Source organism: Miniopterus schreibersii (genome assembly GCF_964146895.1).
Source record: "Miniopterus schreibersii genome assembly, chromosome: 10".
Classification (NCBI taxonomy): Eukaryota; Metazoa; Chordata; class Mammalia; order Chiroptera; family Miniopteridae; genus Miniopterus; species Miniopterus schreibersii.
In genome coordinates this window covers 8,250,757-8,272,999 of record NC_138110.1, presented here as the reverse complement: position 1 = coordinate 8,272,999, position 22,243 = coordinate 8,250,757, and the positions used below count along the sequence as shown (strand labels likewise).

Here is a 22,243-nt window from a genome sequence, read left to right as displayed (position 1 = left end):
CACCTCACTGAGAGCAAAAGTCCTCAAGTGGTGTCCAAGGCCCAGTCGCCCACCCTCTTTCCTCTGGGCCTCTGTCTCCTCCTCCTCTGTCTGGTCACCCTGCTCTTCCCACGCAGGCCTCCTCTGTGTTCCTACCCCACACCCACTTGGCCCTGATGTCCCCCAGCCCACAGCACGCTGCCTCAGATCCCTGAACCTTCTACTCATCCATCTCCTTTGCTCAAATGCCACCTCCTCAGGAAGGCCTCCCTGACCACTCCCAACTCCCCTTGCCCTGCCAGTTTTCCCCACAGTACTTATCATCTCCCCACAGTCTATTTAATTTTCCTATTTATGAGATTTATTGTTTATCTCCCCGCAGCCAGAGCGTCAGCTCCACGGGGGCAGGAACTTCTGTCTGTTTTGTTCCCGGCCGGATTCCCCGTGCCTGGAAGAGTGCCCAGCCCACAGAAGGGGCTTGGGACACGTCCTAACCATCGAATGAATGAGCGAAGGCAGCCCCAGGGATCTCGGAACGCGCCCCACAGAGGCGTGAGCCGTGAATCTCCATTTCACTCCCCTTTCCTTTCCCTTTCCCCGGGGTCTGATTGAACTTTCTGGAGAAGTGAACACAGCAGCCCTGATCAAGGCAAATCAGCATCAGCAAGACCTGCTTCCTGTTTCACATCTTCAAAGGGGGGGGGGGGGCTCGCCGAGCACCACATTTGCTTAGTCAAATAGAAGCCGACGTGCCCAGCCCGTTGCAGGAGGACTGCTCACCATCAGGGCTCCAGCCTCGCCTGGCAGGGAGAATACCCCTCCCGCCTTCCTCTCCCCTGGACATAATTTAAAGTGAGTTTCGAACAGTACGAGAGCTGAAACCCAGCAGGAGGAAAAACACGGTCCGTGATCTGTTTTACAAGCTGAAAGCTCCCAGGCCTGGCCGGCCTCCTGCGGACGGGGGCGGAGCAGCGCCCTGAGCAGGTGCGCCCCGGGCCCGGGCCGCTCCGCACCCCGCGAAGCTCGGCATTCTACCCGGGGCCAAAGAGACCAGGTTTCTGCATCTGGTTTCCTTTAGGGATTTCTCCTGAAGGACCGAGCCATGTTTTTCCCATCTGTCTGAACAGCTGTTTGAAAGGATCCAGAGCGCTGTTCTCGAGGTGTGCACCATGGTTAAACATCCTCGTATTCTGATCACTTTCTAACTAAAAGGATCATTTTTTCAGTTGAAAGCATGTCCCAGGCAGTGGTAAGAATAACATGTTTTTGAAAGTACCAGCTAAGGAATATAATGAAGTGTCCTGTCCCCTGAGAATTTCTATACAGGAGCATGGTTATAGGGTCTGGAGGTGGACAGGGGCAGGATTAAAATGACAATGGCATTATACAGGCCACTCTCAACGGGGGTACTATTAGATCCCAGAAGCTGAAGAGCTGTGGAAACGCTTAAAGCCCAGCCTTGCAAAGCGGCGTGTGAATGGACGTTTTGTCCACCATGGGACCGCCGCATCCTGTCCTGAAAAGGAATGAGGAAATGATGGCAGGGTCCCGCCAGAGGCATGTGGCTCTTTCAAGGTGAATCGAGTGGTTCCCCTTCTGCTCTGATCACGACGGTCAAACTCAGGCCAAAGACTTAAGACTCCCTGGATCCTCAGAAAGAGCCATAAACGTGTTCTACTTCTATGGGATTCAGAGCTTTATAGGAGAGACTGCCTGGGCCTGGCTGCTAACGGTGCTCCCTCCGTAACTACACAATTCTTAGAAATCGCATACATATAGCCTGCTCTTATCTCCCTTCTATTTGATAAACCTTGGAGTAGTGAAGTCCTTATTTACCCCCACAGGGTACAAACTTGAGGATCTTTGACTTGAGCCAAATCTAACCCAAAGGTTGATTTAGTGGCCAAGACTTCACAATCAGAAATTTCACAGAAAAATTCAGAATCCTAGTTCCTCTTGAAAGAAACTGTAAAAGCTGGGACCATTGGACCTACTTTCCCACATGGCACAACCTATGGGGGCTGAAGAGTAGCTGCCTCCTTGAGAAGAGGCACACACTCTACTGTGCCCTACTCCTCACCACCCCCTATTGTTCCCTGACAGTTGGCCAATTCAGTCATCTCCTTTTATTGCCTGGCCTCCACAAGCTTGTCAGTTTGTGATCCCATTTCTCCAACCTCCTCTTTGGTTCTCTGCTCAGTCCATTGCTTCTGGAGAGATGCGAGTTGCTACAGAGGGTGTGAGGAATAAATCTGTACAAGCAATACACACCAAGCCCGCTAGTGATGGTGCATGTGGTCCTGTGCCATTCCACAGGCTAGAGAGGAAGAAAGTCAGGACTTTGCTTCTGAGCTCCAGGCTCACATATCTAACTGCTTACTTGACATCTTTGTTTGGATGCCTCACAACCCCTTCCTTCTTTCTGTACCCCAAACTGATCTTGTAATCTTCCCCTAAGAAATGACTTCTTCCCCACGTCTTCCCACGTGGTGTCTGGCACCACTTTACCCAGGTGCTCCTTCACCCCCCACGTGAGCCAACACCAAGTCCCGAAGCTCCTCCCACCGCCACCTCCTCGTTCTCGCCACCTCCTCGTTCTCACCATCTCCATCTCTCACCTGCTGCTGCCACAGCCGGTCCAATTATCTCCCGCTTCCTCCCTAGTCTTCCTAACCCACTCTCTAGTGAGAAGGCAAAGTGACCCTAAAAATATTAAATCAGAATCACCTTCCTCCCCTACTCAAAACTTGTCACTCCTTTCCCCTTGCCCTGAAATAAAATCCTAGCTCCCCACCTTGGCTTATGGGTCTTGTATGTCCTGGCCCTGACAACTCATCACCCTCCAAGCTAAATTCAAGTGATGCTGGCCCTCCTTCAGCTCTTCAGACACACCGAGTTCTTCCCTGCCTCAGGGCCTTTGCACGTGCTCTGTGCATAGACCACTCTCCTACCACCATCAAAAGAGACAGCAAGACAGAGAAAGGAAGGGCATCATTCTTCTCTTTGCTGGACCTGCTCCAGGTCCCAGTTGGTAAGTCACATCCTCAGCAAGACTCTCCCTCCAACGCAGGTCTTCCAAGTACTCTCTTGGCATGGTTTTGTTGAAGGAGTGAATCCAACAGATGAGCTCCTAATCAGCCACCACGTCTTACCTAAGAGTCTATGTGTCATTCCAGATTACCCTGTCTGGCCTCCCTGACCCACCTATACCTCAGCAGTGGTCATGCCAAACCATCCCAGTCTACTTTGCACCTCCAGTGCCCCTGAGCTACATCAGGGCAGGGACCGTGTCCATCTCACCCTTCATTATACTATTGGCACCTAGCACAGTACCTGGCACAGCTGTAAGTCCCCAACAAAATATTCACCAAATGAAAGAGTCATGAGCTCTGAAAAGCACTTAAGGTTTGAAACAAACTTTCTTCCAAGACCAAGTGACATTCAGGACAGAAAAAAAGAAAAAAGCTGAACACAGCATATACTTAAGATTTTAATTTTGTATTTAAAGAAAGAGAAAGAAACGGTCTTGTACTCATTTTATTTTCATATAAAGAGGAGCATTCAACCACTAGGCATGCAAAAAAAGATGAAGTTTTATAGTGTGGCAAATAAAGAAGAGAAGGGTGGGGACCGATAATTGAGAGGGGGAAAGGAGCCGTGGTACAGTATAAAAATAGAAACAGATGGTGAGATAAAGAGAGAGACAGATCAAGAGAGAAACCAGCAGAAGGTTCTAGCACGGTACAAAACAGGGCTTCTTCTGGGAACAAAGGGGCGCCCTCCGGATTTCGAAAGGGGTTTTCGCACCTACTTAAAGGTTAAGAGCTCCTGTCTTCTTCAGGGCCTTCTTTTCTTCATTTTGCAAAGAAGTTTTGTTAAAAACTGACTACCTACACTGAAAATCAGGGGTAAGCACATTTCATTTGGAAGAGCACACGAAGTGTTCAAATGAAAAACATTTTCACTTTGAGGATATGACTGCAGATTTTTTAAGTCCCACATTGAGTTTTCAAAGTTACGAGTAAGAGTAAGGACGGGTCCCTGGGGGTGCTGGAAGGAGGCGCGTGAACATTAAGCGCCGCAGAGCGGAGGCTCCTGAACTGCGCATCTGGCCCCCTCTCCCCTCTGACCTGTCCATGCCCCAGCCCTGACGGACGGGGGAGCAGAGCTCAGCGCCGTTAGCGGCCTGACCTCACTGTCCACGCTAACTGGACCGGGGGGTGGCACCCTTCCCAGCCAGGGCCCATGAGAATTTCCCTGAGAATCAGGATTCGGGCTCCAATAAGCTGCAAGAGGAGCTGGAATTGGGTCAGCATAGGAACTTCAGAGGCTCTCTCTGCCCCGTGACAGTGAGGAGGCAGGGGAAGCTGGTCTGCAGAGAGACGCGAAGATCAGGCCAGCAGTGCGGCAGGCAGAGCCAGCCACCAGGGTCCAAATGCAACGTCCACCACCCAATAACTGTGACCTTGAAGGAAGTTCCTTGACATCTCCTTGACCTAACCGTAACCTGCTCCATAGGGCTCTTTAGAAGATTAAATAAGTTAACACATACAGCACTTGGAACAGGGTCTGACATGAGGTGAATGCTCACTAAATGTTAACTGTTATTACCTTCTTGCTAAACTGTAGTAAGCTCATGAGGGTGAGGATTTCTGGCTGTTTTGTTCATACCATGTATCAGAATCTAGAACCATGCCTGGTACATAGTCGTGCTCGACAATTGTTTGTTGAAAGAAAATGAAGAAGCCCTAAAAGGATAGAGCCTCCTAACTCATCTCACCTCAGCTACTACCCCCAAAGGAACAGTCAGAGTGGGGTCTCATCAAAGCCTAAATCAGATCATGTTTCTTTCCTGCTTTTCACATCTCAGGATAAAAGCCAAACTCTTCCCCATGGCTTCCCAGGCCCTTCATGCTCTGGCCCCTTCCTGCCTCTCTCCTCTATCCCTCTGGCCCCTTACACTCCAGTTGCGTTGGCCTCTTTAAGGTCCTCTGATGTGGTTCCTTCTGCTTCCTTCGGCCTCTGGGCATTTGCACACACTGTCCCCCGTATGCATCCTCAGTTCTACTCTCTTCCTCAGGGAAATCTTAGCAGATGACCTTCCCACCTACATTGGCTCCTCCACCCAGAGCCCCATGTACTTTTCCTTCATGCCACTTGCCACAATTTGTAATTTTATCATTTCTGTGATTAGTCATGACTCTATTCCCCTAGAACATGAGCTCCACAATGAAACAGATCATAAGTTGTTTTATTCTTCGCTGTATTTCAATGTCAAGTACAGTATATGACAAAAAGTAGGTGCCCAACAAATGCTCGGAGAATGAATCCACTTGTTGAATGGATTGACTGAGCAAAAAAGAAAGACTTGGGTGGTGACTTCGAAGTCTGGGTTCTACCGGCCTGGTTTTATGCAATACCCCGTAGCTTCCTCATACAATCCTCTTTTCCTAACCTGTTTTGGATTCTTTTCTCTATTACCACCAAAGGCTTTGACTTCAACACACAGACTAATGCCATCCTCTAAGCCAGGAGGTTCTACCTGCCTCTAGAGGAAGACAACAAAATCCAGAGTCTGTACAATGTCCGGTACATACAATCAGCACAATGTCAGAACACGGTCAACAATTACTAGACATGCAAAGAAAGGAGAAAATGTGACTCATGGTCAAGAAAAAGAAGCAATGGATAGAAGTGGATCCCAAGGTGGCTGTGATGTCAGATTTAGAAAAAGCAACTGCCAGGATGTAAAATTCCTATATTATCATCAAAGTCCTTAACCAGGAGTACACAACCAAAAGAGGCAGCCTGTGAAGATTTTGGGGCATGGGCTTTGTTTGTTATCTGAATTCTACTCATGTCATATAGCTTCTAATTAAGTAGTTTCAGGGGACATTCAAGAACCTGTATTTTTAACAACTGCTCTAGAGAGTTCTGATGTATACGGCATCATATTCTTATCATAGAACTCTTATCTATGTATCGTATAATACTATCATCATATAATACTTATGCTTTAAGGAAAACACAAAAAATGTTAAATTAATTTAAAGGTATTAAAGGTCTGGTTGAGTTAGTTGGTGGACACTAGTCAGCAGTGGCTGGTTAACCAGACTATACAATTAAGAATATTTCAATTCTAATTATTCTGGAGAAGAAAGAACACTTCTCTACTTATTTTGAGAAAAAAAAATTTGAGGTTGAATTAAAAGCCACAGACATAAAAGATAACTATTAAGGAAAAACAGGAGGAAATGCTCATGGTACAAAGTAGAGTTTAAAAAAAAAATCAGAGTACAAATTACTATAACATCAAGTATATAAATGTACAGTAATAGACAATGCCATGTTTGTGAATAGAAAAAAGGCAACAGGAAATATATCAAAATGTTAATAACAGTTATTTTAAGTAGTTTGATTATGTGTAGTTTTAATTTGTTCCTACTTTCCCATATTTTACAAGAATATATTGATTTTCCTCTATAGACTCTCATCTAACATTTAAACACAAAATGATGGCTTCAGAAACCTTCTGTCAATACACAAACATCTGCAAAACTCTAGCAGTTTCTTAATCAGAAAGAGAAGAGAAGTAGGTTGAGCATGAATATCATTTCTATTCTTATCCAGCTCAAGAAGACTTTCTTCTCTGGCTTCTTAGTAGCTGATTAGCTTCAGATACTGGTTTAAATTTCCCATCCCTCAGAGGAGTAAGAGGCTGAGTCATATACCTCAATCTGACAAGCAACAGGCAGTGGCTTAGCAGAAGTAAACCAGCTAGTATCAAATGAGGAACACAAAATAAAAAGAATTCAAGTCCATACCTGAACCACGGGATGGCCACCGGTTGGAGCTTTGACTGCCCCTCGGCTGCCTTCTGTCTCATAGTGGGCTCGGTGATGTGGCTTGGGCTGCACCTCAATCCGCAGCTCATAGGAGCCTGACTGGTGGGAGAGTGGCCATTCGAGTGGAGGGAGGGATGCAGTCACTGGGATACTGAAGGAGGAAACAGAATCAGTCGTATGTACAATAAATGAGAACCAGTCAACCTGTACAATAAACATAAATGGCCCCTTTTCTGAAAATCATGACCAGTGGGCATATGAATAAAATGCTGGCTGTTAGGAGGCACATATATATCAAACATGATAGGTAGGGCTCTTCAAAAGATGGAGATCTTTTTCTTTGCTTTTTCATCTTGACGAAGACAGTGTAACTGAAATCTCAATTCATGAAGCTAATTTCATTGTATGTTAGTTCTAGCATGTTTCTAACTGCCAAACCTTCTTTTTCTCTAAGAATTTTTAAGAGTATCACCTCCCATCTGTAAAAAAATAAAATAAAATAAAAAACCCTTAGCAAGGATGTTCTCTTTTTCCAGAGTGTGGGAGAAGGAACACTAAAGTGAAGATCAGGGGCCCCGCACGTGTCACTAATTTGCCATGTGACTTTAGGCAAGTAAATTCACTTTCTTATTCACAGCCTCCTATAACCACATAACAAATGGCTTAACTAAGTCATTTTTAGAGAGAGGACAGTTCCAGTCACAGTTATTATTTATCATGTTGAGTCTAAAACATCCAACCACAGAGAGGTATCTAGTTTTGGTATGGATGAGCCAAACCACTCAGACTCCACATAAATGAAGAGTAAAGGTCAAGGGCATGGCTGGAGTTACACACCCAAGTTCAAGTCCCAGCACCACCTCTAACTACCTGTGTGACTTGGAGCAAATGCCTCCACCTCCCTAGGCCGTAGTTTCCTCAACTGTGAAATGGGAATACTGAGCTTATATAAAAGAGCTTAGCACAATAAGTGCTCCAAAATTATTAGCTATAATTTTTCTTTATATATTGTATGTTTCAAATAAATAGTTATTTCCTATAGACAATCTGAGTTAGTTACAATATTGGATATACATGCCTTTACATCCGAGATGTAAAGATCTCTGAGGGCATACCATTATGTTTCATTTTATAACAGAATCTCAACCCTATCAGCACACACAACAGGCACTTGATATGTGGTTAGAATTATGTCATTTAAGAGTTGACTGAGGTCTTGACAATCTATCTAGAGTATTCATTCCTTCAGAGCCTCAGAGAACTTAAAGACATTTTCCCCAAGATCACAGAGCAAGACACAATCAAGACTCTAACTTATGTCTCTTGACTCCCGGTCGAGTGCTCCATTCACATCTCTACACTGCCTCTTTATCTTGCTAATATATTTAAAATAGGTCCAAGAAATTATCTCATTTATGGAACGACTCTAGAAAAATGCCTGACATTTGAGAGGTTCTAGTGAATATTTAGTGGGTGGGTGAGTGGATGCATAGATGGATGGATGAGTGAATGAGCAGTTTTATTTCAAAGAATCTCTGTATATTCGAAGTAGCTTTGAACTTGCAAATGCATGGATTTGTGTCACTTTGTCCTGATTTTTCACATATGGCAGAAATCATCAATCCAATCAGGCTATTCTTTCCCACAAAGCCCAAGGCTGCTAGAAGCTGACATTATCCACTTGACTTAGTTAAGCACTTGCAATGAAGCTAATTCTAGGCCTTCTCTATCAGAGCAATATCAAGGGGAGAATGGGAGGGGATGGTAACCCATAAACTCCAGCACTGCCAGAGTCCTACTTGAATTTACAATCCAATTACATCTTCACTATGCAAGCAAATCTCCATTCCTTCCTTCCCAACTGTACTGCCCACTGAAGCCTCTCTTACCCTGATATCTTAGGGTGCCCAAATGCCCCTATTTCTACCTTAGTTACATGCCAACATACCTTCAAGCTTCCGCTTATGGCCAAGTTAAAATTTTTTAATATGCAAAATAAGGGTCATAAGAAAAAAAAAAAAAATCACTTCACCCCTGTGTCTCTTAAAGTATCAAAACATTTAGTGAGCAGAAGATTCAGTGGGATATCCCTAAGTATCAACAACTAATTTTGTTTGTTCGGGGATAAGTCTTTGACAACTGAACTGAAATACTAAGAATCAGACCACTGAGGTCAGTCTGAAATCCTGCATTTGAATTCCAGCCCTCTGCTGAGTTGTCCACACACCTCGAGATAGATGCTATCATGAGACTTCCTGAATGCCCCATCCTCTCAATCTGATAGAAAATTCTTACAAATATCTCATTGGCTGGCACAGACTGACACATTACAACTGCATTTTATATTAATGTTCTTCCCCGGTCCCAATCATTACATAAGTCATGTTTTAGAGATTGATTTGTAGCAGACAGAGAGAGGAGTCAGGAATCCTGGATGTGAATTTCCAACTCGGTCATTAACTAGCTGTGTGATCACAGGCATGTCACTTCACCTCTCTGAGCCCCAGGTTCTCAGCCTGTGCCAAGGGTTGGTCTTGATCGGCATTTCCTAAGGTGGCTCTATGAAACTTTAGTCACAGACCTCAGAACTCTCGAGGCCAAATGGTCTTCACAATCACTGCACATCCTGTCCACAGCTGGGAGTGGCCCCTGCACAAAGGCATCGATTTAACCCTGCTAAACCCAGAAACTCCTTTCCTTGAGGGACACCGACTGGCCTACCATGGCAGTAGTGTTCTCAGAATCTGCTTTGGAGGAAATGTCAGACTGGAAGCTTTGTACGGTCCATTTTAGTTTGGTGTGGGGTTAAGCCAGAGGGCAGGGCCTGTGGATACTCTCAAGCTTGCATCAATCAAAACACTCTCTCAACCATGCTCTATTTTTGCATTCAGCATTTTATTTGAAAAAGGGGGGGTTTCCATTTGTTAAAATCATACTACACTTTGAAAACCGCTTGGGTAAGGACACTAGCATAAGGTTTCAGATTCAGATTCTTCATCTAATACAACAGCTAGAATAATATCTGCTCCTAATCACTGTGTGCCTCACTTTTCTTATCATCAAAATAAAAATAATACCAAACCAGGCTTATGTGAGAATTAAATAAAATAATACATAGAAGTCCTTAGAATTATGCCTGGCACAAGAGTCCTTAAATATTGGTGATTATTATAGTCACTGTCAGGACTCTGAAGCTATTGGGAACTCAATCTCCTAGCACAAGGCTTGTCAATGAGGAAGCAACCAAGGTACTTCCTCTATAAGAAAAGATTCCCCTATGACAATAACTCCGCACCATTTTTGTGCTTTTACTTTGTGTGGGTTCTATGCCAACAGTTTGATACACAGGGTGCCCCCCAAAAATGTATACACACTTTAACAGCTGACAGCTCAATTTTGAAAATGACATGTATTTTAATAAACACTGCCTTTATAATTATTCAAAGCATGTGTATATATTTTGGGGGGATACCCTATATATCATCTCATCTATACCTTGGAAAAAATCACCATAAGATAGGTACTATTATTATCCTCATTTCATGGGAGGAATTAAGGCCCAGAAAGGTGCTCAGTGAGAAAGAAGATCCTGATTGATTAGCGATGTCTGCCCTGGGCATGGCCTCAAAAAGGCGCTCAGTAAAATGAGAGACTGATTGATTAGCCAAGTCTGCCCTGGGCACGGCATGAAAAGATGCTCAATAAGAAAGGTGGCCCCGCATGATTAGTGATGTCTGGTGGGCTCAGTAGGATGGCAATACTAGAGATGCCCATGATCACACAGCCAGTAAATGGCAGAGTCAGGGCTCAAATCCCATCTTGAGAGAGCCCAAAGCCTACAGGCTGCTATCTGCGACTCTTCAGCTTGCCAGGATTTTAAGCTCCTTGAGGATATGGCTCAAATATATTTTAGGGCTTCCCTATCACTGACTGCAGTCCTGTGGCAGGTGTCAAAAAACATCCATTCCTATTACAATAAGATAGCAAAGTGCTTCTGAGAATGCCAGATCCATGAAAGCAGACATTTTTGCCCATTTTGTATATCACTGTCTCACCAACACCTATAACGGTGCCTGGCACATAGTAGGTGTTTGATAAATACTTGATAATAAATGAATGAGTGATAATCCAAGTGCCACATGAGCAATTGCATGCATCCTATTACTACACCCTCATAACCACAGCCCAGTGAGTCATGAACATCTATACCCATTTTACAGATGGGGAAACTACAGCTCAGAGAATTTAACTTCCTTCTCAGGGTCTCACAGCCAGTAAATGGAAAGCTAGGATTTAAATGCAGTCTAGCCAACTCTGAATCCCACCCTCAGAGCCAGAAATCCTTCTCTTAACACTACATTGTGGAACAATTCGTTTTCAAGGCCCAACTCACCTGCAGATGGGAATAGCAGGCACCAGCGGCTTGGGCCAAGTCGGGGGCATCAGCAAGATGGACTCGGGGGCCGAGTTCCTCCTCTCCTCCTGTTCACAGGGCCCCAGGAACTCCATGGTCGGGTAGATGTGGCGGGGCAGGCCGGCCTTGGGCTGGGCGGCGGACACCGGGGACGGGTCGGGGCTGGTCTTCCACATCTTGGAGGGGATCCCGCAAGGCGAGTCCGGGGCAAGGCTGTTCAGGGCATCCATGAGGACAGCAGAGCCAGCCGTTGGGTGGTACCCAGCGGACGCGCCGTCGTCCTGGGGCTGCGGCGAGGGGCTTCGGGAGTGCTGGGGTGAGGCTCCAGGCAGAGGGGCAACCAAGGCCCCAGCACACGAATGCCTCCGCTTGGCACCGGGCGACGAGGAGCGGGAGGCCGGACGGGGCACGGGCGAGTGGCGGCCCAGGCAGCTGTCCTCAGCGAAGCTGGTTCGAGGTGACATTATTGGCGAGGTTCTGGGGGAATAATGAGCAGGGATGTTTTGAAACTGGGGACACAGGTCGTCGGGCCCGCCGTTATTGGGCGAGACGCAGGGCGAGGTGTAGGGGGACAAGGTGTCGGAAATGAAGCTGGCAGAGGAGCCGCTGCTAGCGGGGCTCAAGCAAAGCGGCTCGCGGTAGCCCTCGAAGCCGGGCACAGGCAGGGTGAACCTCTGGCTGGCGGCCACCCCCGCCAGGGGCGCCTGCTCCCCCAGGAGGCCAGTGTCTCTCACGCGGAGGGCCCCCCCTGCCTGCATCAGTTCGTGGGATGGAGTGATCTCGATCCGAGGGCTCAGGCCCGAGGCCCCTTCTGGCTTGGCCGGGCTCAGAAAGTTCTGGGGCCCTACCCTATCCGGCTCTCCGAATCGGCCGGGGGGCTCGCCAGAGAGACTGGCGAGGGGGCTGTATGGCTTGAGGCCATAGTCCAGGACATCATCAGGGTATGCAAGTCCGGAGTGTGGGCTGGCGACCTTATGTGCATTCGGTTCTTCTGGAAAGAGAAGGGGGGAGGGAGGGGTCTTTTTAAGCCTCTAAAACAGAACTCCCGGTGCAGAGCAATCACAGGTTGGGCTTGTCTCCTGCTGTTTGGTTTTTTCTTTTAATCCCCACCACGCCAAACCCCAAGCTGGAACCTCCTTCCCTCACAGAAGGAAAGGGAGGCTACTTCATCCCAGATTCCTCGAAGGGTGAGATCAAAACGGAAAGGTTTTCGGGCAGGAGCACCGAGCATGGCTCGGCCAAGCCGGGCGGCGTTAGCCGGAGGCCTGGATGACCAGCCGGCTGATGGCCTCTGAACCGTGGTCTCAGTGGGGCCCTTAGAAGAAATGCATTTTATTTCACAGCCTCGCCCACACCGTCATATTCACGCCCAGCTGAAGCAGAGGCTCCCCAAAACAATACTTACCCTGCTACATGCGATACACTCGGCTTCCCTCCTGCCTGAGGCTACTTTGTTTAAATGCTGGTCACAGCCCATTCAACAGATTTCCTGTCCCACCAGCGGGTCGTAACCCACAGTTTGAAAAACTCAGATCTAGGCCCAGCACACCATTCTACATGTGTGACACAGATACTGGATGCAGAGGGAGGCTGCACAGGCCTGGGGCCCAGCTAGTCATGCCTGAGTGTAAGAAGTGTCTTAATTCCGAACTGGGGCTCCTGATGCATGCCTCGTCTTGTGCCGTTTTATGGATGAGGAAACTGAGGCCCTGGGAAGGGAGGAGATTCACCCTAAGCCACAGAATTAGCAGGATTAGAAATCCCACAGAGAAACCACTTGGCCCCCAAAAGTAAAGGCCCTGGCTATAGAGTCTCCCAAACTATCAAAACCGGTAGATGCAGAACTCCCTAATTTTTTCAATAGTGGCCGTCTAGCTCAGGCTACTGCTGTCACCTCGAAAGGACCCATGGCTGGAGAGAGGAATTAGCGAGGGAACTAGCTATCCATTCCCACCACCCTCACCCATTCCTCCTCCAATCTCCCCAGCTCAACAGAGGCGCCTCCATTCAGCTTTGACGCCTCTCTGTCACACCCTTACATCCAATCCATCATCAGTAAATCCTGACCACTCTGCTGTTCATTATAAACCAGATTCATGTGTTGTCCCCTCTCCACTTCAACCACCCTGATCCAAGCCACTGTCCCACCTGGACCACTGTGATGGCCTCTTCCCTGGCCTCCCCATTTCTACCCTTGCCCAGTATGGTCTGTTCTCCACGTAGCAGTCTTTTGAAACGTCCATTTGTGAAATCCACTTTAAAGGCTTTCCCTGACACTTTAGATGTGATCTAAAATCCTTAACACGCTTGTCCCCAGGCCCCAGCGTGTCTCACCCCTCTCACCTCTCCGCACCTCTCCCCAACCCGACTCAGCAACAGCCTGGCTGACACCTGGCTTTTCTTCAAGGAGAGCCTGCCTCCAAATTCTCAAGTGTGCTTTTCCCTCTGCCTGGAAACTCTCCCCAGAAGGTCTTTACTTGGCTGCTTCCCTTAATTCCTTCACGTGTCTGCTCAGTCAACACCTCCTTAGACTGGCCCATCAAAAAGATCCTCTCTGTCCTCACTCCAGTGTCTTTCTCCACCCCTTTTCCCTGACATCTTTTCTCCAGTGACACCAGTTACCGGCTCACATCACATCAGATACTTATCTGTTTAGGGAATTCCATCCCGCTAGATCAGGGGCAGGCAAACTACAGCCCCTGGACCAAACCCGGCCCACAGATTATGTTTATAAATAAAGTTTTATTGGAACACAGCCACTCCTATTTGTTTACATATGGTCTATGGCTTGCTTTTACACAACAGCAGAGTTGGTAGGGGTGACAGAGACCATATGGCCCACAAAGCCTAAAGTATCTACTACCTGGCCCTTTATAGAAGTTTGTGACTGCATTAGGGTCTATACTCCACCAGGTTTGGAACAATGTCTATTGTTCAGCATTGTTTCCCAAGCACCTAGCACAGGTGCTTCTAGGCCATTCATGCACGTTCATTTGAGCGACTGAGCAAGTAAGTGAAAAAAATATGTGCAAGGGCCTGCCAGACAGAAGAAGAACCTCTTCCTAAAGTTGTGTGACTGGCCTGTTTTGGGAAGTTGAGTGGCTGCACAGGTGATCTTCCACCTCCTCGGTGCCCTTTCTGGGCCATCCTGGAGTGTGTGCTGCTGGTGTAGCTGAGCTGATCTTATAGGGTCCAGATGCTGCCCCCACCCAGGTGAGAGCCCAGAAATGGCTTCCCACAGCTCTTAGGGGAAAGTTAAACAACCTCAAAGAGGCCAGCCTGGCAGGCCCTACCTGCCCCTCTAGCCTCACCTCTCTGGCTAGACTCCAGCCAAACTGGATATCTTTCTGTTCATAGAAAGCACCCAGCTCCTTTCTGCCTCAGGATCTTTGCTCTTGCTGTTCCCTCTACCTCAATTGCTCCTCCCCCATCCATACCGAGACCCCTTCTCTTCATAACTAAAGCCACTCATTTCCTCCAGGTAAAGCACTATGTGCTTGGGAAGACTCCCTGACCTCCTTGACCAGATCAGGCCCCATTCAGACCTCCCTGCTCTGTACCATGCACTCTTCACAATTCCAGTTAAGTAATTCTGGGGTTGCTTATTGTCAGCCTCTCCCCCAACCTCCAGCTCCACCCCCACCAGTCAATTAATTCCATGAGGACTTTCTCCCTCCCTACTGTATTCCTAACATGTGGACAGGACCTGCCACAAAGCAAGCCCTCAAAAAACTATTTGTTGGTTGGGTGAACGAAAAAGTAGAAAGCGAGTTCAGAAAAGTCGATGTGAAATATTTAAACAACTACTCAAAGATGCTAATATCCATACCAAACAGTAAATATATAACCTCCAAGAAGGTAATTTGGTAATATCTATGAAAATCCCAAATACACATATCCTGCGAAGCAAGCAATGTTGCTTTTAGAAATTTATCCTATAGATAAAGTCTCCTCTGTGCAAAATGAAGTGTGTGTAAGAAGAGCTAGTGCTGCCCGATCTGTAATCCCAAAGGGCTGGAAGCAACCTAATGCCCTTCAATTGGGGATGGGTTAACTTCTGGTTTGTTCATACAATGTGATACAATACAGCTATAAAAAGGGATGAAGCCCCGGCTGGGTGGCTTAGTTGGTCAGAGCACCGTCCTGTACACCAAAACATTTCGGGTTCAATTCCAGGTCAGGGCACATACCTAGGTTGTGGGTCTAATCCCTGGTCAGGGTGGGGTGTGGGGATGGGGGTTGGGGGGCAACCGATCAATGTTTCTCTCTCACATCGATATTTCTCTCTCTCTTTCTCTCTCTCAACATATCCTCCGGTGAGGATTGAAAAATAAAAATAAATAAAATAAAAGGGGATGAAAAAGTCCTTTCTGCATGAAAATGGAATGACCACAAGATATGGTATTAAAAGAGAAAAGCAGAATGCATACAGTATGCACACACAGGCACGCACACAAAATGCTGCTGGAAGTTACAGGAAACAGTGACTTCCTCCAGGGAGGGGAGCTAAGTAATGAGGCGGCAGTGGTCTGGCAGAAAGGTGACTCTGATTTCTGTATTACCTTGAGAGAAGAAACGTAGCTCCCTGAAGAAACATGTTTTTATTTTATTTTAAAGGTGGTGGTGGTGACATAATGTGATATACAGGAATGACAGCCCGGTTTAGGCAGCAGGAAATTGAGAGCTAGTCCTACTCTGCCACTAACTAGATGTGTGACCTGGAGAAGTCCCCCACCCAACCAACTATATGTCTCAACCTTCTCACTTATAACAGGCATCAGTCTCCTTGGTTGCTTCTGGCTGTGAAATCCCCTGATTTTTCTAGCTAGAATCTGGAGGGTGTAGAGTTCTTTCGAAGCTGCAGGTCAATATAAACTTGAATTTGCATGTACACACATACACACATACACACACACATACACACACACGCCTTCCTGGCAGGTAACAGAGCACAGGCTTTTAATCTACAAAGAGCTTAACGCCAAATCCGTAACAACATTCTGATAATCCGCCACCCTGCGAACCAGCAAAACAAAACACAAAAGGTCTCTTAGCAAAAATCCCAGCCTTATCAGAAAAACTGTATTACATCTTATCAGAAACGCCCCGTCAGGGCTGCTGTGAAAAGTCATGCAGAGCTCGGCCATGCGCACACACCACTCCCACTCCCACTCCCACCCCACCCCCACTCCCACTCCCACCCCCACTCCCACCCCCACTCCCACTCCCACCCCCACTCCCTGGCCGTAGTTTAAAACGGAGAGGCCGCCTCGCCGAGCAGGAGCACTGAAAACATTTACATTGGTTTTAATTCATCCAAGCAGCAGTTTCCCTTTCTTCCCCTAGACTTTGAAAGTTGAACAGCAAGCAGGAAAGGTGAAGGTAATTTATAATCATGTAATCCTCAGGCCTCTGGATATTTGACCATAAGTCTCACAGGCAAAGGGCTCATCACAAAACATGGAAGCAGCCAGGACCCTTCACCGTTTCTCCTTTAAACTGCCGGCCTCGCAGACGGCTCTCTTCAAGTCACCGCGATACCCACATGGCACTGGCTGAAGTCAGTTTCATCTCAGAACCACCACATTTTTTCAGACATGCTGCCAAAAATCTTGCTTTTCTGACCACTTGCATAATCTTTGCTGTAGCCATAATGTACCACTGGTAAATATGATTTACTTAATATTTCTATTTAAATCCATTCACATACTACTTTATTTTTTTTATTTAAAGGGGAAACTTTACACCACTACCACAAATGGAAAATTGGTGTCACCTCCATAAATAGAAGGGAGGGTAAAAGTACAATAAAAATAAAAGTTACTAAATTCAAGCCATGGCCAGCCACAGGCTCTGAACCTAAGGCCCACTGGTTTTCCCCCCATGCTCTTTTTTTATTGAGGTATAACTTATATCTACAGATTTGGAGTATAGGGTTCAATGAGTTTTGCCAAATATTAGACACCCTTGTAACCACCCCCACAATCAAGATGTAGGTCATTTCTGAGACCCCAGAGAGACTACTGCTTTTCAAGCTGAAGGTGGGAGAAGGGATGGCAAGTGTCCAAGAAGAAGGCATTACAGATGCAATAGCACCTAACTGAGACTCCACTCCTTCTGACTGGTTCAAAGTGGAGAAGATGGCTCTCATTACATGCAAGGTCCTCAACAGGGGACCACGTGAAACCATCTCACCTCCCATGGCAGGTCCCTGGCCCACGCTGGAGGCATCAGTACCCAAAGAGGAAGAAAGTGGAAACAGTGATGGGGGGTTCAAAGGTTGCTGCTCTAGGTCCTCTGTGCTTCCACGCCTTTGCACATACTATTCCCCTTGCCCAGAACTCCCTTCCATACCTCTTCTCGTCACTTAGCCTAGCTAGCCACTATTTGTCCATCAAGATTCCACTTGGGCCACCTCCTCCTGAAGGCCCTCACTGATTCCCCAGGCTGGATCAGTCAGCAATTCTTCCATGTTCCTAGAAACTAAAGAGTCATCTAGATTTCAGTGAAGGCTATCGATTATAGACTCACCTGTCTGTCTCCCCACTGGACTGAGCTTTTGAAGGCAGATAGGGGTTAACAACAACAATAATAATAATAAAACAGCAAAAGCAGCTAACATTTTCAGAACTTAAGTGCCAGGCACTGTTATAAGCATATTACGTGCAGTGAATTATTTAATCCTCGCAGCAATCTAGGAGGTAGGCAGTTTATTCCCCTTTTACAGATGAGGACACAGACACAGAGAGGTGAATTAACTTGCCTGAAGTCCCACAGCTTGCACCTAGGCAGACCCGAGAGCGCCCTCAACCACTAGGCCAGGGATTCTCAACCTCAGAACTATTGACATTTGGGACCAGACAATTCTTTGCTGTGAGGGCTGGAGGGTGTTCAGAAGCACCCCTGCCTCTACCCACTAGAAACCATTAGCATTCCTGCCCCTTTCCCAGTTGTGACAACCAAAAAATGTCCCCAGGCACTGCCAAATGTCTCCTGTGAGGCAGAATGGCCCCCAGCTGAGAACCACGGCTCTGCCTCAGCCCAGCACCTCATCAGGGCCTGCACGCCGCAGCGGCCCACCCTGCTGGGAGCATCAACCTGTGAATCATGCCCTCAAACCTGAAATGATTCAGAACTGAGACATGTGCTCACTGTCAGCCCTAGCAGGTGACTCGTTTCTGCAGCAGACTTCTGAAAGTCCTGATTACCACCAGCCTTCCTTTCACCAAGTTTCCAGGTGCTCACCCAACATCTAGGCCCCATGAAGGTTTGGGGAGACCTCTGGCCACTCTCAGAAACTGCAGGACAGGATGGCTGGGGAGGCCACTCCAGCCCCATCTCAGCAAGGTGTCTGCACTGAGGTCCAGGTCTCAGTCAACACACAGTGTTAGGGGACTCCAGCTCCGCTGTCCCACTCCCAAGCTCTGTGACCTGGGGGACCTCCGAGTCCTCATGTACAACATGGCGATAAGTCAGTGACAATACCAACCTGATAGTTCACCTAATGCACATAAAGCCCGAAGCACAAGGACTAAACACTCAATAAATGGAACCTATTGGTATATTATTATTATGGAAAGAATGGTCTTTTAAGTAAAAATTCTACACTTTCTCTGCTCTCATTGCTTTATTTAACAACTTGTCAGTGTGATACTAGCTCCCAATGCCTTTAAAAGCATTTTTAAAAGGGAAGAAATTTTTATAAAAATCAAATGGATTCATCAACACTTTGGGAATTCGTATCAGCACAGATTCTGCTGGCCTCCAAAAAATAGGTAAAGAATGCCTCCGACATCACCTCCATTCCATGCCTGTAGCTACCTGGGAGCTGATCAACTAACTCTTACTAAAGTGTTAATGACCCAGTAAGCTACTTGCAATAACGAAAACGGTAACAGCTAACACATCCATACCATTAACTTCATAACAAAACCAAGTGGGGAAAATGAGGCTCAGAGAGGGTGACTCATTTGCCCAAGGTCACACAGCTTCCGAGTGGGAGAGCTGGGATTCAGTCTCAGGCAGCTGGGTCCTCTACCCCCAAAACCATTACTTTACCCAGCTTCATAGGAAAGGGGCTATTTCCTGGATGGTGACACCTTAACCCCAACATAGGGCAATGAGGTACCCCCAGAAAGGAAACTGCTCTGGGGACCCCACCAGGAGGAAGTTGCCCCAGCAACTAGAGACACTGATTCCTTTCTTCTGGACTATTCATAGTCCCTCCATTTGCCCCAGGACTGAGTCAACGATTATTGTAAAAATCACACTCAGGCCACCCGATGGTCTCTGCCAGCGCCTGTCCTCCAGGAGCCTCCTGCGGCCTGTTGCTCACCCTGAGGGACACACGGCCAAGCCTGAGGCCTCCTCTCAGTGCCAGCCAACCAGCCAACAGATCACTTTTGAAAAAAGGAACAGCAAGAGAGCGTCTTCTCAGCCAGGAACACAGCAGATGGAATTTTCAGGAAGCAGAACAGAATGACCGAAATAGAAACCCAGCGAGGGAACCCGCAGGAGGTGGCTGCCCTTTGGGGGAGGAGACAACACAGACCAGTGCTTTCAGCCTGGAAGGAGAAAAACCAGGGCAGGGGCTAGAGGCCGGACACCCCTCAGACTAGCAGCAGGGCCCAAGGGCTGCAGTCCATCCTTGTCTGAGGTGCCAGAGCCACCGCACGATGAGCTCACACCCCGAGGTGGTGCGAGTCCCAGGCCCCGGGTTTGAGACATCACAGTCTGTTGCCATGGCAGCTCCTAGGATGCCCCAACCTGGAGATGCACATGTGCGGCTGGAGGAAAGGGGAGAAGATGGAGGGAAAGGGTCCTGCCTCCACCGCCCCCGGGCTCTCGTAACTCCTATGCACTGGGGGCTGCGAGGAGGCGTCAAAAGGAGCAGGAAGGTGGATGGATTTTGCATCTGGCGGACTGCAGCACCTATTGGAAAGACCTTCTTTGAAAAGCTACAGATTGCCATCAAGTAATAAATTCAACGCTCAGCAAATTTTCCAAAGAGCCCCCCATGCACACACACAGAACACTGATCGGATTCCCTATTAGTGGATCGTGTGTATTAATAACAATGGAGAATCGGGTTGTCACTCCTGTCATTCAGAGATGACACATACAGACGCAGGGCATGCAGGGCAAAAAATTCCACCCAACTAAATCAGGTCCAGAGAGGGGAGGGAGGCCGCTTACTACCCTGTCTCACAATGTGGAGCCACTGGAAAAAGCCACCTCAAATGCTTTGCTCTTTGCTGACCTTGCCCCACGTAAGACAGCTGTCTGCCTTCACCAGACAGGGCAGAAAGGAGGGCCTGGTCCTGCTTCCCAGGCAGCCTGCCACGAGGCCAGGCGCCCGGGACACAGGACCTGGGACGATTCGCAGGCAACGAGCCTTACAGACTGGCTGCTGACATGGCTGTCTGCAAAAACACATACACCTCCCCGCTGACACGTATTCCTCTGCAGAGGGGTAGAGAAATGTGTGGAATCTGCCACCCGCATGCCTCAAGGTCAGCTTTGGGGTGGGGGCAGCAGGACCCAGGCATCTGGCAGATGCCAGGTCTCATCTCCAGTCTCAAACTGGTATGAAATGAACCACTTCTTGCTGGTTTAAAGTCCTTCCATGGGGTCTCCCTGCCTTCCAGAAGCTCAGAGACCTTCCTATTTCTATTCATCCAAATAGCTGATATTCACTGTGCCACCAGCTTTCCTGAGAACTGTCTCCCTTTCTGTGGCTTAGAACCAACCTGGGATGCAGGTACTGTCAACTCTTCTGTTACAGATGGAGAAACTGAGGCCCAGGGTGCAGGGGGTCACCCAAAGCCACTAAGACAATCAGGGGCAGAGTTGGGATTCAAACTGAGACATCATTTCAATGGAGCAAAGTGCACAAACATTAAAGGTATGTCTCATGTCTTTTTACATGTGTGTGCACCTGGGAATCCACCATGCAAAATATAGGGTATCCTAAAAAATGTATACACACTTAACAGCTGATAGCTCAATTGATGTTTCTTTCTTTTAGGATTTAACCCATTGGAATTAATAATTATTCAAAGTGTGTAGACATTTTTTTAGGACACCATGCATACAACATTTCCATCTCACCGTGGGAGGCTCTTCTGTGGCCCCACCCAACCGGTAAACCTCACCCAGGGGCACCCACTAGCCTGATCTATCTCACCATAGCCTGGGGTTTGACTGCTCTTGATTGTCACAGAAATAAAATCAAACAGGATGTACATGTCACGTCTTTCACTGAACATTATGTCTGAGATTCATCCATGTCCTTTGCAGCTGTTGTTTCTTTTTTAACGCTGGGTAGTACTCCATTGCATGGGTGCACCATAATTTATTTATCCAAGAAGCCAGCCACTTGAGGCTAAACTGTGACTTAGAGAGGCCCATTCCTAACAGAAGACAGACCCTCCACACTTTGCCATGCGTGAACAGCAGGACGTGGGCAGCTTCCTCACTGAAAGGAGAAGGAAAGATCTGGTCATAAAAATTAACCAGAAATAGACCAGATAATCCTCCCTCCGAAACTGGGCTGGTCCCAGCTCAACCCATGACTCCCTTGGAGGCCTGCACAGGAGGACATGAGTGGGGGGACAGCCACCTTCCCCTCTTTTCATCCGCAGCAAAGACCCCTCACCTTTACGCTGGCACCTCAAAGAGCTTCACCTGTACCGAGTCCCACAACCCCTGGCACAGCCTGGAGAGCTGATTTCCACCTTTCTTTCAGCCAATTTAAAACCCAAATGGAAACTTCCCCTTGAAGACAGCGGGGCCCCTGCAACCCTTGGCCAGGGGCAGAGATTTAAAATTAATACCTTATTGACTGACAGGTTCTTTATTTACACTTTTCCCCAGGAGCTTTGATTTCAGTGCCATGTTCCAGGGAGCTGGCACACTTAATCAGTGGCCCCTGCCAACCTGGTCAGTAATGACATTCCTCTTTTCTCCATGGCAACAGAGTGATGTCACCCATTTTGGATTTCAG

At 47.5% G+C, this 22,243-nt stretch overlaps 1 protein-coding gene across 4 annotated transcripts in view; it reads right to left on the bottom strand.

Moving 5' to 3' along the window:
• Positions 1-22,243, bottom strand: part of NFATC2 (nuclear factor of activated T cells 2) — a gene marked incomplete at its 5' end in the record, with an annotated part of 148,208 nt that overhangs the window by 104,056 nt on the left and 21,909 nt on the right. For 3 of the 4 annotated variants that reach the window (XM_081148791.1, XM_081148790.1, XM_081148789.1), the window contains 2 exons: positions 6,804-6,975; positions 11,218-12,229. In XM_081148791.1, coding sequence (XP_081004917.1) covers positions 6,804-6,975; positions 11,218-12,229 — 1,184 coding nt within the window. The remainder of the gene's footprint in view (positions 1-6,803; positions 6,976-11,217; positions 12,230-22,243) is intronic. The other variant, XM_081148792.1, reaches the window with a different exon arrangement.